At 50.9% G+C, this 17,225-nt stretch overlaps 6 protein-coding genes across 6 annotated transcripts; 3 read left to right on the top strand and 3 right to left on the bottom strand.

Moving 5' to 3' along the window:
• Positions 1-23: 23 nt before the first annotated feature.
• On the bottom strand, positions 24-1,645 carry ATEG_08641 (putative integral membrane protein PTH11-like; the record flags this gene model as incomplete). Its single annotated transcript, XM_001217226.1, has 5 exons — positions 24-403; positions 453-544; positions 667-944; positions 1,246-1,428; positions 1,586-1,645. 5 exons carry the CDS (start codon positions 1,643-1,645, stop codon positions 24-26), a joined length of 993 nt encoding a protein of 330 aa, XP_001217227.1.
• Positions 1,646-2,211: 566 nt separating this feature from the next.
• On the top strand, positions 2,212-4,221 carry ATEG_08640 (putative carboxylesterase; the record flags this gene model as incomplete). Its single annotated transcript, XM_001217225.1, has 5 exons — positions 2,212-2,354; positions 2,408-2,646; positions 2,709-3,049; positions 3,123-3,398; positions 3,460-4,221. 5 exons carry the CDS (start codon positions 2,212-2,214, stop codon positions 4,219-4,221), a joined length of 1,761 nt encoding a protein of 586 aa, XP_001217226.1.
• A 607-nt stretch (positions 4,222-4,828) lies between these two features.
• On the bottom strand, positions 4,829-5,612 carry ATEG_08639 (alpha/beta fold hydrolase; the record flags this gene model as incomplete). The annotated part of the gene is made up of 3 exons (XM_001217224.1): positions 4,829-4,855; positions 4,888-5,311; positions 5,368-5,612. The coding sequence occupies 3 exons, from the start codon at positions 5,610-5,612 to the stop codon at positions 4,829-4,831; spliced, it is 696 nt and encodes a 231-aa protein (XP_001217225.1).
• A 769-nt stretch (positions 5,613-6,381) lies between these two features.
• Positions 6,382-7,407, bottom strand: ATEG_08638 (aldo/keto reductase family protein; the record flags this gene model as incomplete). The annotated part of the gene is made up of 2 exons (XM_001217223.1): positions 6,382-7,065; positions 7,129-7,407. The coding sequence occupies 2 exons, from the start codon at positions 7,405-7,407 to the stop codon at positions 6,382-6,384; spliced, it is 963 nt and encodes a 320-aa protein (XP_001217224.1).
• A 3,458-nt stretch (positions 7,408-10,865) lies between these two features.
• On the top strand, positions 10,866-12,685 carry ATEG_08637 (cytochrome P450; the record flags this gene model as incomplete). The annotated part of the gene is made up of 3 exons (XM_001217222.1): positions 10,866-11,108; positions 11,200-12,032; positions 12,085-12,685. The coding sequence occupies 3 exons, from the start codon at positions 10,866-10,868 to the stop codon at positions 12,683-12,685; spliced, it is 1,677 nt and encodes a 558-aa protein (XP_001217223.1).
• A 981-nt stretch (positions 12,686-13,666) lies between these two features.
• Positions 13,667-15,176, top strand: ATEG_08636 (prolyl hydroxylase family protein; the record flags this gene model as incomplete). Its single annotated transcript, XM_001217221.1, has 2 exons — positions 13,667-13,952; positions 14,005-15,176. 2 exons carry the CDS (start codon positions 13,667-13,669, stop codon positions 15,174-15,176), a joined length of 1,458 nt encoding a protein of 485 aa, XP_001217222.1.
• Positions 15,177-17,225: the final 2,049 nt, after the last annotated feature.

The following is a 17,225-nucleotide window of genomic DNA, read 5'->3' as shown; positions in this document are numbered from 1 at the left end:
AAAGTCTCCCGGCAATACAACACCTAAGAGCTTCCTTTTGTTAATGGACGCAACGGTGCCTCTTCGTCTTCATTGTTAACCCTCTGCTCAAAGTACTGCTCCACCTCGATGACATTGCGATCCATTGATCGCAACTCCGTGACCGCACCTTGCGCCTTGGTGGGAGAGGCTCCCACCTGCGCGCCGCGCCCACTGTAAAGCTGGACCCACGGTCGATGAGATGGCCCTGCGTCCCGGTAGGGCTGTGAATTGGGCTTGGCCGTGTCCGCGGATGGGCCGTGGGCCGAACTCTTGAGGTTGCGAAACATGGTGATTACTGCACGATAGATGACGGGCAGATTGGCGCAGAAGATCCCGCCGAGTGGCTCCCACGCGGAGAGGATGCCCAAGGGAACTCCGGCCCCTACATTGTTAACGGACGAAGACATGTGGGGAATGATGATGGGACATACAGGTAAAGTCGGGTGAGCCCTGCGAGACCACGACAGAAAGACGCGCCGCACTAATGGCACACGTTCTGTCCAGAGCGACGTGAGTCTGGACCCTAGACAAGATGGGTGGAATACTAACGCTAGTCCGATGGAGAAGAGAAAACTGAGAGCGACCTTCCGATGGCGAGACATGTGCAGCTTGAAAATAACGGGCAACGGCAGCGCAAAGATCCACATATCGGTGGCCAGGTTGGTGATGTTGGTAAAGTAGCTGAATGCCACGAGGTTGAAGCATTTACCTGGCAGATCCGCGTCCCAGAACCGCGAGATAGGGCGACATTGTAGGCCCAACACAATTTCCATCGTCATTAACCACAGGATCACAAAGACAGCAGTGATGAGGACTACGACGCGAAATTTGAAGGTTGCGAAGATGCGATGGTACAGGGCCAACACGGCGAGTTTGGTGCTGGCAATGGCAGCATTGTAGAAGTGGCTGAAGATGTAGTTGCCCTATTTATGTCAATCGCGGTAATATTTAATAGAGGAGGCGGATATACCAGCATGAACGTTTTGATCTGCTCATCCGACAGGGCAGCTTTGTGCCGTCCGAATCCGTAAGGGGGTCCTATAGCACACCGGTCAACGCCATCCGACCACTCGCCCGGCCAGAAAGTAACCGAAAGCCATACCATAGATCAAACCACTGACACAAACTGCGACTCCAACAAACTACGATCGTCGCGATGCCAAGTGCTTGTCAAATTCCGATATCTCACACGGACCATGCTTGGACGCGGTAGCTAGTACTTACAGTGGCCCACACCATCAGATAATCATCGAAACTGAGTCGTCCACGAGGGCCCCGTAATTTGACCCAGAGCCGCAGGCCAGTCATCAACAGCTCGAGCGGAATGGGCACGGAGTAGGCGATTGTGACTTGGCTAACTCGTGATTGTGCCAGGAAGGCTGCATCCTGGGCGGCCCTCCATGAGAGCTTCATCGCATCCACGACTTACATGCCCGAGAATCAATCTGTGGGGGGAGAAAGGAGAAAGGATATAGGACAGAGCAGTAAGCGCATCTGGCCATGATAAAGGCTTTTCTTCCCCATCCAAGATGGTGTGGGTAGGGGCCAGAATTTCCTCCCTTACATCAACTCGGAGGAGACCCAGCTGGAAGGGGTGTTCATGCAACCGCGGACTGCAACACATAATCAGGCAATTTGGAGATCATCTCGTGGCTGAGTTAGGCCAATGATGAACAGGATGTCAGCATTCTTCGGCACCATCGTTGTACGACCCCTGTCGGTTTCCCGGTCGTTCAGTGTCTAGTCAGCCAGGCTCCGTCAAGTCCCTGCCTGTAAGCTAATGTGAGAATACGAGATGCCAGATGAGTTTGAGATTACGGTAGTGGTAACGAATACTAATACGGAGTAGTAGGATGGCCCCTTGAATAGTGGCGCCCTATGCTCCTATCCAGATTCCCGAGATTCCCGCAGTCTTTGACCACAAAAAACTAGATGTATTATTAGAAAGCCTAGGGCGTGACCATTATGACTTGATCGAAGCTGCCTGACACCTAGTGAATCTCCCTAGTGAATGCTAGAAGAGGCTGAGCTTCATACAAAGAAATAACACTACCCCTGCCTATTCGGGTACCCAATGTACTCCACCCCGACTTATATTATTCTACCGGGTATCTGACATATTTCCGTCTCACCCCCCTCTGTTTCTACATAACAACACATTCCCAACCCAACTGGACCGGAACGAACCGGATGCAAGCCGCCCTTCGCCTGGTGTTGGCGGCGACTTTGGCCCCCATCCTGGGTGGCTCGTTGTCGGGCCCCATCGTCGACCTTGGCTATTCGTCCTACCAGGGATATAATGAGGCCACCACCGGCTTGAATATCTGGAAGGGGTGTGTAACATTCATCTGACTGCAACGCAACAAAGACTAAATCTGGCCCGCAGCATTCGGTACGCATCGCCTCCTGTCGGCCACCTGCGATGGCAACCACCGACTCCTCCAGCCAAAAATACCAGCCAGATCATCCCGGCCGTTGACCAGGCTCCCCTGTGTCCCCAGTCGGGTGCTGCTGGCACCCCTGCTGTCTACGGATTCAACTCAGGCCCTGGGGACGAGGACTGTCTATTTCTGAATGTCTATGCGCCTCCTGGAGCCTCCGATCTCCCCGTGTTCGTTTGGATCCGTAAGTCGCTTCGTCCCGTGAAAGCTCCCGCGTGTTGATCCGCTGATCGTAATAATTGATAGATGGCGGGGGCTATGGGCTGTATGGCGCTATGTATGACCCCAGCCCGCTTATGAACACAAACAACAACGGGTTCATCACGGTGGAGATCCAGTACCGTCTGGGCGCATTTGGGTTCCTGTCGTCAGCAGAGGTTCACGAACACGGTACCCCTAATGCCGGCCTCCTCGATCAGAGATTTGCCCTGGAGTGGGTGCAGCAGCATATCCGCAAGTTTGGCGGCGACCCTAACCGAGTCACCATTGGCGGTGAATCGGCCGGGGGCGGTGCGGTAATGCTGCAGTCGCTGGCTTATGGAGGAAGGAAATCGAATCTGTTCCAGAATGCAAGTCTCACTACCCCAGTAAGGGTCATTCGAGCTGACCCGTCGTCCTCAGATCATCGCTGCAAGCCCATACTCACCTCCCATATATGAGTATGATGGCGCCACTCCTACCACGTACTATGAGCAGTTTGCAGAACACGCCGGCTGTGGCCCATTGGCGCCGACTAGATCGCAGTATAAGACGACGTTTGACTGCCTGGTTGCCGCGCCCAGTGAATCACTGCAAAATGCGAGTGGAATTGTCTCCGAATCCGGATTTTTCGGCACGTTTGGCTTTGCGCCCGTTGTAGATGGGGATATGATCCGGGAGCGACCTTCGGTGCAACTACTAACAGGCCATGTCAGCGGTCGGCGTATCCTTGTCGGGGTATGTTCTTTCCTCTCATGATATGGCCTGCTCCCGGACTGAGCTGTTGACCGATAAACAGAATAACGCCAACGACGGTGTCCCTCTCAGCAACCCCAACGTGCTCACTCGTGCTGCCTTCAACGACCACATCTCGAAAACTTTCCCCGAACTGACAAGAACGGACATCGCGCGGCTGAATCTCCTCTATGGCACGGCAGAGTCGCAACCCAATGACAGGGGTCCCCGATTTGATACCACCGGCACCAGCGGTCCGACTGCGAACAACCAGTCCGAAATAGCCACAGGCCTGCAGCAGACGGTCTTCAATATCTACGGCGAAACCACCTTTGACTGTCCGGCGCAGTGGCTGGCCGAGGCCTTTGGCGCTGGGTTCCGACAGGCGTGGAAGTACCAGTACTCCGTGACGCCGGGAATGCACGGATCCGATCTCAACTCTTACTTCAACATGGGGTCTTCCTGGCCCAGTGTCGGATTCAACCACGCTTTTCACAAGATGTGGGGAAACTTCATCATTAACAACAGCCCGATTATTCCTCTTGCCGATGCGACGGCCAACAACAGCCAGGCCGTGGTTCCTATCGGACGAGCTGGTAGTCTGGACTGGCCACAGTTCCGTCCGATCTCGCCCTGGCAGATGGACCTCAACACCACTGGAGGTACTGTCAGTCCGGTTGTGGTCACGCCAAACCTGACCTACTACATTAGGGAGGGAGACGACGTCGTGAATCACTTCCGTTTGGCCAACGCGTATACCTGGGAAGGAGGACGGGGATTGCGCTGTGCGTTCTGGCGGGCTGTTGCAGATCGGATTCCTCTTTAATTTTTTCTATACCATGGGTGGTATTCTCGTCTCTGAGCATCATAGACTCGTCTCTGTGGCATACGTTGTACATAGCTACTCGACCATGCAAATACAGGGTTTAGACCCAACAGCATACATTCACTCTCAGTTTTAATATTATGTTGCAGTATGCGTCGCAAGGGCCCTTGAATAACACACATTAACATGAGTGACATCGGGGAATATGGACTTAGACATCGCGTTCATTTGCTGGACTTCGGATAGCATTATGCAGCTCGGGGAGTTACGACAGCGGACTTCGATTGACCTACACTGGGGAAGAAGCCCATATCAGGTATCGGTAACACATGGCCTTGATGACCTGATGTTCATGCTATTTACTTGATAAGATGTTGTTGCTGCAACCATTCTTTCAGTATGCCATTCACCCTTTCTGGTCGCTCCCACAAAATCCAGTGTGATGAGCCCACGTTCTCAATTGTAAGCTGCGGAAAATATCCTAGCATCACGTCGACCATGGTTGATGTAATTACTGTGTCCCTAGTGGCCCGTATAAACAATGTTGGGACTTGTATCTTCGGTGTAGTCTGCTGCTTCGTAAAGAATCCCAGCTCGTCTAGGAAATTTAGGTGGTGTGTGCGGTAGTAGTTGCCTGCATCTTTGTGTTAGTCCTGAAGTAAATACCGTATAGAGTCGCCTGACAACGACGGAGAGAAACTCACACGGGCCCCGAAGCCCGTTTCGCGCGTATTCATTCACATAATACTCCATCTCCTCGGCGTCGAGCAACCTTGTGCGTGACAGCTGCGAGGCTAGAGCAAAGTCTACCCCAGCCATCGCGCTGAAGGCGTACTTGCCATCGCTCGTTGATCCCCCATACAGTGTATTCAAAAACCGATAAACCCCGTCTTTGTCCTGTGTGTTTGCTTCGATTATACCCTCCTCACTACCGAGTTGTGTTTGGTATCCGAAGGAGGGCGTCGAATTGGCAAGATCAATTGGGCTCACGTATTCCGGCGATGGGGGTATGTAGGGGACGACGAATGTGATGAGGTGCGTTACGAATTCAGGAAAATAGAGTGCGAACCGGTAAGCGAACATAGCACCCCTGTACCCGAGTCAGCATATCCTTCTTAGAAGTTGGACAGTAAATGCCCTGCTTACCAGTCATGGCCTCCAGCGATGATACTTCTGCAGCCGAGTTTCTCTGCAAGGTCGCGGAAATCCTGGCATTGAGACTTCAGAGAGTATGGAGAGAGGGATTCAGTTGGCGAGTCCTGCGTAAATGAGTATTTCTTGCCATGATTTAACAAGGATATACCCACTGATCGCCCGTACCCAATGCAGTCAGGGCAAACCACACGAAAGCCATGTTGTAGGAAGAAGGGGATTTGATAGCGCCATCCCATTGAGAGGTCTGGGAAGCCATGGATCTTTATGGACGTCAGTTCCTGCTCGTATCGAAGCATCACCGGGCTCCATACCAATAAAACAGTATGGGAAAAGCCACTGGCAGGCTCGGCAATGAGATAGCCTATTGTGCGATTATAAGTCAGCGGTGGTTCATCAATGTGAGTGAGATGAGAAAGTATCATTGCACCATATGTCTTATCATTCACCCGGATTGTCTGCCGTTGAACCCGGTGATCGTCAACTACTTTGATCTTGTCGATGTTGGTCATTGCGACGACTCTTGAGGATTTGGGACTGCGGTAGAGGGAAGCTGGTATAGAATACCGCAATATGTAGTTTCAATGCTGCATTGTCTACGTACAACGCGTTGATGATGTGGATAATCATCTACCTATATCCGTATCGGATACATCACACAATGCTGTTGGGATTATGATCACCGCTTGTTCAAAGCCGTACGCAATGAGTACGCCATAGTTTAGGAACCTACAACATTTGGCCCTAATTGAAATGACATGTCTTGAAGAGTGATCTGCTTGGTTTACCGCTCTGTAGGACTTGAAATGAAAGTTTTGATTATTTCCAAGGCCAACGTGCATGCCGCTGCCCCAGAGAAACACTTCATGCAAGGAGGGTAGCGGTGAGGATGTGCGACTCCGGGGAATTAATGTGAATAGTACCATAATATGATCACAGAGAGGAACTCTGAACCTGATCGTCATCCTCGACATGTGAAGATCCATTATCTCGACACCTGGATGGCCCTCAGCCATGGGAAACAGAGATATAACCCTCAAAATTATCCAACGGGGACTCATCGATATCTTCCCAAAGTGCGCTGATTTTGTCTGCCACATCTGCACATAATGGCCCCTTTCTCAGTCCCTTTAGCGTCTCGTCCAACTGTGAACCAAACCGCGCCCCAACAATGATACCGTCACCCAGCTCCGGTCGAAGGAGAGAATGGTACGCTACCCAGCGGTAGGCCAGCTCCGCCTGCGAGATCCCAGTGTCATGAGACAGGATGACAAACTTCTCCAGTGCCCTCAGCATGCAAGGGCTGTTATACAGTGCATTGTACATCTTTCCAACGTATTGGGACGGGTCCCATCGACCTTGCCCCCCGGCTATGAGCTGCGCGGGAGTCTTTGTGAGGAATCCGCCGGCAATCGGGCTGTACGCGTAGAACGAGATATTCCACTTGCGGAGGATGGGCATGATTTCCGTCTCCGTACGTCGAGCCACTGCATTGTAATTCCCCTGGTAGACGGAAGGGAGCACATAGTTGTTTTCTTGGGCCACTTTGATCACCTCTTCGATCTCGTCGCCGCGGAAGTTGGACAATCCGAATCTCTTGAATTTTCCCGCCTGATATAAAGCATTGATTCCAGCGAGGGTGGCCTTGATCGGGACCCTGCGGTCTGGAGCATGGATATAGAGGATATCGACCTGTGTGTTTATTAGCTATCTGCTTGTCAACGCGTTGAATATGCCAGGTCCTGGCCATCTTACGCTTGTGGTCTTCAGCTTTTGTAGGCTTGCCTCAGCACTTGTGATCACATTCTGTTCTGTAGCCTCGAGTTGTGATAGCCCGCCGCTGACTTTGGTGTCAATAGTGAAATGACCTGCTGCACCCGCCTCCCCCAGCAGCTCTTCGCTCTCAAGATATGCCTCGGCCGTGTCGATTGTTGTGATCCCTTCTTCCGCAAGGTAGTCCAAAACCTCTCGCACTTTCTCGGGTGTATAGCCCCGATGCTTGGAGAAGAAGCCACCGTAGATGACTTTGATCATGGTGTTTGTCATGGTAACTTGAGGTCGGGAGAATTGATTCTGGAAGCCAGAGAGATCGTAATAAGGTATTGACACTTGTGTTATGAACGTAAATTAAGCCACAGCAGTGTGGACCTATATAATCGCTGCACTCTCGGCAGTTGGTGAGCAACTCTGCAGTCCTTAGCCAGAAAATAGTGACCCACCAGGACTCTTTATTCGAAGAGTGGAGGCAAATAAATCTCAGACTAGGAACAATGTTGGATAGACGTCCAATAAATACCAGAGGAAGGTCCTGCATGAGTCACTATAGTTGGTGCAAGTATTGGCGGGCACTCGATCAGGAAATCCGTACCTTACCTACTTGCTTCATCGGCAGAGGATGGGGCCATTCCGGCCCTATGACGTGGTGGAGTGCATCTGACAATCAAAGATATGCTGAAATGCATATTTTTTTGTTACTTTGACCCTAATCAGGTTATAAATACAATAATTCTTGACACTCCATCGGTTTTGCAAGCCGCACTATAGCCACCAACCGTCGACCATGTTGCATTAAACGTAGCAGTAAATTGTTTCTTATGGCACACAACCCAATACCAAACCCCCAATCACTCCATTTGATACGAGTAGATAGGCAGCTGCTCCTAGTCCGATGTGGTCTACAAGACTCACGGGTATGTACCGCCGATTTTCTCGCGGCAACGCCTGTGCTGGCAGCAAGAACGTCGGGGATGTTAGAGATAGCCATATGACTACCCATATGAATCCAACCGCACGTTTCCAAAGCGCTGGAGAAGATGGCACACCTGATCCAGATGACGACGACGGCAATTCCTCACGCTTCCATCCCCGGCTAATCCGCCGCCAGATTTCCTGTGCCGCATCCTCCACCATGAACCCGAGAGTGAACGTCGGGAAAAATATAAGGGCACCAGACTGACGAGGAGAAATTCCCTGCATTGCGTCTGTAATCAAGTGAATGAAACCCGAAAGTAGAAAAACTATCAGAACATTTATGTATCGACTGGTAAGTGTCCTGCGTTGCATGTGGAAAATGTTGCGAACTAGGAAACTGCTGAAGGATGTGAACGGCCATCGCACAGTTTGATGCCAGAAGGCCCTGTCGTGTCCCAAAAAAGCCCATTAGTTATAAGTCTCCATGCGTATGTTATCTATCACGCCCATACGACGACTTACCCCCAGAAGTTCCGCAGAGTATAAGCGTCCCACATACTGCCAAAAAAAGGAGGCCAGCTTTCCGGCGAATCTCCAGCCGCAACAGCAATCAACGAGGCAAGTCGGTAGGTAGAGTCGATGATGGCGCGTGCAATCACAAACCAAGCTATCAGACTCATTGAGATCCGGTGGCCCCAACTGGGCTGGTTGGGCCCAGCTGCAGCAGTCATTTTTGCCTTGGGGGCTGATGATTGCCGAGTCCCCAAACAGTACATGAAATCCAGAAGCAAACACTGCCACAGCAATACACATAGCTGTCGCTTGATATATTGTGTTCGTGAAATCCTACCTTCTCTTGTCTGAGTAAGAGAGGGTGGTTGAGGAGGTATCTGTTTTAGTTGGAATGGAGTTTTGAGGCCCCGGTATGAGACGAAGAGCCGTGCACTAGCGCACAACCCTGCTAAGAAATCATCAGACTGCTGGATAGCCCCATTGGATACAAGATCACTTCTATCAAGTGGTATGAGGAGCAGCAAATTTGCGGTCTTCAAGACTTCAGCAAGTATTATAGTCTGAAGTTGAGTGTAGCGTATCATACTACCACCCGAGGCTACTGCTAATAGCGAGAAGCACTTGTATGCAATCCATGCACAACAAATCATCCATAGATGGCGCAGTGGTGATTGCTTTGGCCTCAGGACTAGGAGGAAAGTTGGGACCGTTATTTGTATGAGGTAGGCAAATACAGCCACCGCTATCACGGGGAGGCCCTAGGCAACATCAGCAAGTTACGCAAGAATGCACGCAATGTACACTGAACTGCATAAAACTCACATCATGACCCATTTTTCTGCTGTTTGTCACTTAAACAAGATCAGGGTCAATTTTGTAATTTGAAACCGCTGCAAATGCTAATATCGAGTTAGAAAGGTGCCTATGACTCTCTGTCCGTCAATCCTCAGACTATTTAAGACGAAGCTATCATCGTAAGTGCCTTCTACAACTTGGTTGCGCTCCGGGCCACAGATTACCCTTGCATCATTAGACCGCAAAACGTTCCGTTGAGAACAATGTTATGGTATCACTTTTCGCTGCAAGGGACACATTATGCAAGGCGCCTCCAATCTTCTACTGACTTGTCATTCCTTTTGAAAATCATCGCAGACACGCCCCGAAGAAGGTTCCTCACTTTGTTCTTTCTTGGTTCAGTGCCAGATGACAATAAAGACCTATTTCCCATCCAAGTCATGCGTAGTACGTGTCGCGAGTTGCTAATACATGTACTATGCATGTTGTTGTCATATGTAGGTAAGATCTAGGCTGATCATGGGAGGGCCTGTCGAATTATAGAATCGATGCAGAATTACCTGAGTGCTTTATGTGGCACAAAATATTTCCGGAAGAGGCATCAGGACTCGCCGTGGGAGGCTCAGAACGCACCTAATGTAGCATGTATCGGATTGAAGTAGCAGATGATTCAATACCCACTCCATATGTTGCACCACAGTGAACTTCACTCGTGTTATTATATAAGACCCAACTGGAGTTGACGTCAAAGTCAGAATAAACACGGGCGATGTCCTAGGAACAATGGAGCGGAGTATCATGATTTGGGGCATTCCGTCTCTGCAGCATCGAATGCCCCTCGTGGACAGATAAGAGTGGGTTCATGCCCTTTAATAAGCAGATCTGACGAAAGTTTTTGGTGCAGAGGTTTCCACTAAGTTCAGGGCAATGGTGTCCAGTCATATACGGAATCCATGCCCATCACTGAACAAGCAATACTTCTTCCACGACTCCTAGTTCAACTATAATCTCCGTTTGTACGTGGCTAACTCTTCGACGAGGCTTGCCCTTGCATGTATGGAATGTGGCTGGGAATTAATAGGTTTTGTCGGCCTGATAATAATGGGAATCAGAGCGTTTAACAAGGTTGCAGGGGCGACCCGTTGATCAATGCAGCCCATAGAACAGTATTAGTAGCCAAATAGGCACAAGATGCACACGAAACAAGAAAGTATCTTGTCATACACAGCCTCAATGGTGGAATAGAACATGCTAATCGGTCGACCCGAATGCAATCTGTTCGTCATATCCCTTGATTCCTTCTCGAAGATAAGTGGGGAGCTCTGCAGCTTCAAGGGGGACATATGGGACGTGTTTCGATCAAATAACCTCTGTCGGTATCCACAGGCAAAGCAAAACATGTTCCGGTAGAATGTGAGATCACGCAACGAGAAGGAATAATGGAAAAAGTATGGATACTCGCCGGGTCCCATAAATAGGCCTAGAGTCCAGACATGGTTCTACAGCGTGAGCGAGGGCTCATCATACCAAACGACTTTCGACTACCGTCGACATGTACTCTCAGTTATCATCCACACTACGCCTGGTTCTTTGGAGTGCTGCCACCTGGCTCGGTGCACGGTTCTACGGATTCCACGCTAGATCCGCCGGCTTTCTCTGTCTATGGGTCTTGGGCACGTGGTGCTCATATATTTTCCTCTTCTTATGCTGGAGGACCTTCGGTCGGCCACGATTTAGTGTGTTAAGAGATTTGCCCCGGCCTCCGGTGCGTTCTGTGCGCTCTCGACCGTTTTCTCCTGCTGTCCACTCACAATTTCTGCCATTTAGGGAGGAAATCTCATATCCAAACACGTCTATGCTATTTTCGATCAGCCACTGGGAACCCAAATCACCAACTGGGTCAATTCAATCCCGAACAATGGCCTCCTCCACTTTTATGGCTTGATGGGAGCAGAATACTTAGTAGTCACCGATGTCGAAAGCCTGTCGGATGTTCTCAGCAATCGGTCGTATCATTTTCAGAAAACCAGCGGACTGCGGCGATACGCTGAACGGTTTTTTGGTCGAGGAATTGTGATCCAAGAGGGCGATGAGCATAAAAAGAACAGAAAGTCGTTTGTTCAGGTCTTTAACCAGCGGCAAGTGGATAAGTTGAAGCCCGTGCTATCTGCGAAGGCGGGACAAGTCGTCGAACATCTGTTGGGGCTGTGCTCTAGACAACCTGGACAGGACGAAAAGAACTACGGAGGGGCCTCAAATGCAGCCATCAAAGTGGTCGAGTTCGCCAAACTGGTGTCTTTTGATGTGATGGGCATCATTGCACTGGGTATTGACTTTAACAGCATGCAGCACCACAACTTGGAACTATTTGAAGTATTTCAGACACTGTTTGCCACGGACGCGAATAAGCAGCGCCAGTTTATGTGGCATAACTGTGCTCCCCCTTGTCTCGTTTCTATGTTTCCGTCCACGATAGATCGACAGATGGAGAGGGCCTATCGCCAGCTCCGCGCAACTCTCGGTCAACTGATTCCTGAAAGACTTGCTGCCCTCAATGGGAAGGATCTATCGGACCAGGACATTCTGACCCAGATCGCGGGCTCTGGGTCTTTTAGTCAAGAGGAAATTATGCCCCAAATCGTGACGACGCTCGCCGCCGGGTATGTTCTCCTTGGACCCTTGATCTTTCCCTAACTGATGAGGCAAATCCAGATACGAGAGTACAGCAAGCTCATTATCCTGGACATTATATTGCCTTGCCGTCAATCCCGAGATACAATGTGCTCTGCGGCAGGAGATAGCCCAAGCGAAGTTAACCAAAACCTCGCTGGACGAGGAGTCCTATGAGACGTTGCCACTGCTCAATGGTGTCTGCAATGAAGCATCCCGCCTCTACCCTACATTCGCAATGACGTTACGCAAGGCCATCTGCGATACATATATCAAGGGGCGTCTTGTCCCTGCTGGCACCTACATTGCCATCGTCCCACGAGCCATCAATCGATCCCGTCACTTATGGGGCCCAGATGCCGAGAAATTTATCCCAGAAAGATGGATTGACCGATCGGACCCGGAAAAGCCCAAGTTAAATTCCACCGGCGGCTCTTCATCGCCCATCTGCATGCTGTCCTTCCTATATGGACCCAGAAGCTGTGTTGGACGATCTTTGGCGCTGGCCGAGATCAGACGAGTTACAGCTCGCTTAGTCGAGGCTTTCCATATCCAACGGGCTGGTACGGGGGTGGTTGAACCGACTGGATTTCTTTCGTCTGGCCCGCCTTCTGATTTGAACCTTCTCTTCTCTCCGGTATAGGCTTGAAGAAAGTCTTTGCGTTTCGCGTCAAATAGATTTATGTTGATTTGTCACTCCGATGAAGGAGGTTCCAGTCGATCTCAATGATATTTGCACTCTGGTCGACAAGAAAGGAATCACAACGTAATTCAATAGTACTGTAGTCTGGGCAGTAAATGTGGTATGTTAATTTGTTCGTTTCCCGGAGAGCAAGTCTCTTCAGTCCTATCTTTGGTCTTGAGGAATGATGTGAGACTCTTATACACATTACGATTGCGTGGGATGTAGGCGCGGTCTTGGGGCGCATCAGTTTACAGTGACACTCAGTTTATTCGATGTCAGTAGATGCAGGGCATCAGGGATATCATCTCCAAACTAACGGTCTGTACATATATGCAAGGGCCTAAGAACATTGTTACGTTATGCCGTTACATCTTCTTATGCACTTGCTTGATCTTTTGTTTTAAGGGTAATTAGATCTTCCTTACTGTCGGTGACTTTCTATTCAGAACCATTCTGAGTCTAGAGAACTGAAACTCATTTCAAATTGAAGTGTATGCATGTGGTGAAGGGGTACCTCCACTATGCTGGTCTCAGCTACCCCAAGTCCGGGAATGGTATTCCAGAGGACAATCTCATCGCGTTATATATACAGCTTCGAACATACACAAGACAATACCAGTTCAGGACACAGCCAGTACCAGACTATCTTGTTTTACCCATTGCTCATACAGTACCGTATCGGAACCTATCGAACTTCTACCTAGTCTATACAACTCCAATGTCTCCCCCGGATATCAATTGTTGTGCCGGATTTCCCGATATGGCAGTGTGGACCCTGACATCCATCAATTGCCCAATCAACTGTCGAAATGTTAGATAAGCCCGATTTGCCTCGATTCCTCCATTTCATTTCAGAGAGAAAATCCCCAGAGACATCACGATAGTGTCAAGACAATAATACTCCGTACACACCACCCTCCACCCTCCACCCGCCACCCCATGGCCAAATCCAAATCAGCCAAGCGCAAGCGCAATGCGCCGGATGACCATCCGCAGAAGCTCCCCAAATCCGCCGCTTCGATTGTCACGCCGCCCCCCGATTCCACCGGTCTCGAGCCCAAGCACCTGAATACGGTCGTGCTGGATGAGGATGTCGAAATCACCATCGAGACGCTCACAGCTCTCGCCAAATACCCCAATCTGATCAAGTCAAAGGCATGCAAGGACCTCCGAGTCGCCGTGTACGACTTCCGACAGTCCTGCACTACAGGTGTCAATAATGCCGGTACACTACTGTGTCGTCTCCCATCGGTAACAACAGGCTGATTGTTCCATAGAAGACGCAAACCTTACAGCGCGAATCACTGGCGCCCTCGCCGACGAGAAATATACTGACGCCAAGGTCCTGCTTGCGGAGATGAGAATCAGGGGGCAACAGCCCAAAATCGGAGCGTTGTGTCGCTGGGTACGAGACCTCGACGTCGTCAGTGGGCTTTCGACTAAGCCGGGGGCTGTCGAGCATGCCTCTACCAAGCGGAGCGCAAGGGACATGGAGCTTCTCCGAGTTCTTGATGCCATCCTCCGTGTCAGCACCCCGATCGACACCAACCCCAACGCCGTCGACTCAACCTCTCCTATTGCCTTCCAATCTATCTGGGACCTCCGTCCCTCGACCGAGCCCCTTCCGGTATACGCTTCAGTCCTCGACAAATCTATATTGGACCAAGCCCCGACGTCTCCCTCCGCCCTCCGCATCATCGAACAAACTCCCGGACCCCTCCGCAAGCCCCCCAACCACCATCCCGCCATCCTCTACACGACTACCCCCAATGCCGTACCACTAGCCCCCGTCAGTCCGTCCATAACATACCACCCACATCCCCATGTACCAGGCCTCGGGGTCGCGCTCAATGTGCTCTCGCCCGCTGAGTGTACGGCAATCATTGCGGCCGGCGAATCGGTCGAGTTCCTGCCCGACGCCCCCCTCCGCGAAGACGGAGACATGAGCATCCTCGCCCACAACTTCTACTGGGTCGTCGACACGGCCTTCCACGACTTGCTCTGGGCACGGATCTCCCCCTACGTGCCGCCCTCGATCAACGGCCGCCGAGCCCGAGGGCTCAACCGGCGGTTCCGTGTGTACAGATACGTCCCAGGCGCGGAGTACCGGTGCCACATCGACGGCGCGTGGCCGCCATCGGGCATCCTCCCTGACGATACGTATGTGTACGACGCGTCCCCTGAAGACAAGAAGCAGAGTTCCCTATACACGTTCCTTCTTTATCTCAACGACGAGTTCGAGGGAGGCGAAACGACCTTCTTCATGCCAGCCGCGCGGGAGGGAACCTTGAATGCATACCCGGTGCGTCCGGTGATGGGCGCCGTGGCGTTGTTTCCACACGGGGAATCCAACGGGGCATTGTTGCATGAGGGCACGGGGGTCAGGCAAGGGGCCAAATATATCATTCGATCTGACGTGGAGTATGATGTCAAGCCTTGTGATGATTAATGATGAAGATGTGAATAGATGGATTTAGCGGTTTAACATTACAGTAGTAGCCAGAGTGCGTGGTAGATATGCTGAGGCGTTTCCTTAGCCCTTGCCCTTGGCAATATTAACTTGCTATCCAGCTAATCCGATGCTCAGAACGAAGCATAAGTGGTGGGAAGTAGCGATGAAGCCACACCGTACTCGCTGTCACGAGCCTTGACATCAACGAGTGCTGTAAGCCTTCTGAGTAAGATAGGCAACGGATTGTCTTTGATCGTTAACAAGGGATGTTCATTTCCAATCGCTTTCAGACCCAAAGGTTTAGGGATGGAACGGAGGACATGACCGAGAGCAATTTGACACGTAAGGGTACTTTTCTCCCCGTCAGGCAACACATTCCCCTGCAGCCTTCCCCTGTTCCTTGGCCGATTCTGTATGGGTGGAATCAGTTCCGGTCCCAGTTTTCGCATCATTGGAAGCCGTTGCCTTCATACCCCTGCTCTGACCTCCACATCGGAGCGATCTGTCAGATCGGATGGGCGAGAAGGACAGCACCGTGGATGTACACGGCGAGGATCACCAGCTGGTCAGTCAGAAAGCAAGGAACCTCATACCCCAACCTTGGAAGATCCCCTGAAGCTGACTCTGCACGAGGCAACTGCTACCTATGCAGGGCGCTGCGGGGAAGGCTGTGCTTGTCCCTCACGCAGATTGGTGCATACGAGCTGTTGTTGCACAAGGGCTGAATTTGCTTAGCTAAAAAGCCGGTGTATGCTTTGGAGAGGGACCTTGGAGATGCCGCCACAATCACATTGTGTGGAGACAGTGATTGGATTCAGGTATACCTACGCATGGGCTCATATGTTGATCTGCTCAGATGGTGAAATGGAGTGTGTGAAGATTGTATGGTTCCTTGCAGGGCCCATGAACCAGTTGGCAGGTACATTCCTCCAAAAAGCTTCAAATCTCCTTGCATGATGTAGTATTCCGACATTCCTCATGTTCTTACCTCGAACAAGCTGTCCTATATCGTTCAATTGTGGATCAGACTCTCGAGACCGTGGATCATGTCTCAGTTTGTTTGTAAATCCGACTTTAGAGCTCGTATACCCCATTCAGGCGCATCTCAACTGACCGCTACATCCACTGATTCCTGGTTTCTGGGGACGTGGTATGTCATACGACAGCGCCATGCGTTTGTGGAACCTGGGGTCTAGACAGTCTTCAGCTGCAAGCACACCAAGATCCAAGAACAGCAAGAATCTGCAGCACAGATCGACGCGTTGTAGTCCTGTCGCATTCTGGCAACGGCTATAAAGACCCAGCGTACTCCCTGGGTAGGAAGGGTCATTCGGACACCTCTCAAGAACATCTTCGAGTGATATCTCTTCTGTTCAAAACAATCCACCCAACAGCCGTCCTTCTTCGCCTACTCTGCCAAAATGATGCTCCCCACCACCCTCGTTGCTTTTGCTCTCGCGGCCACTGCCCTCGCTGTGCCCTCCGGAGGGAGCTGCAACAGCAACCAGGAGCAAATCTGCTGCAGCTCTCTTGTCGGTCTGGACTGCCTTATCAACCTCCTCGGAACCAACTGCGGTGGTGGCACTTACTGCTGTGACTCGGGCAGCTCTGGGGTAAGCGTTCATCCATCTGTGTCGCTCGTGTAGCTGTGATGACTGACGTATATGCAGCTGTCTCTCATCAATATCGATGCCCTGAACTGCGTTAGCCTTTAAGCGCAGACCCGCCGTGGGCCAATGGGTGATGCAGCTGGGAAGTCTGGCTGATGGTTATGGTTCTGGATGGGCGATGCTAAGAGGACACTCGTTTTGGAACTTCCGTATATCCTATGCCACGCTTGCAACAATCGTGGTTAAGGTTATCAATTGAAACACGGTTTCTGAAACTCTTCTTTATCGTAATGAACAGTAGCATGCGCAATTGAGGAGATGAGTTGATGGCATTCGTCCAGTATGCCGGTAAGCGCAGAAATGAGATAATACGTTGTGCATGTAGATCTAGGGAGAAGCCTGTAGCTGTCTGGTTTAATATCAAGGTTGAAATGAT

The sequence above is a fragment of the Aspergillus terreus genome, genomic scaffold (genome assembly GCF_000149615.1).
Source record: "Aspergillus terreus NIH2624 scaffold_13 genomic scaffold, whole genome shotgun sequence".
NCBI lineage: Eukaryota > Fungi > Ascomycota > Eurotiomycetes > Eurotiales > Aspergillaceae > Aspergillus > Aspergillus terreus.
This window is presented reverse-complemented; position numbering and strand designations above follow the sequence as displayed.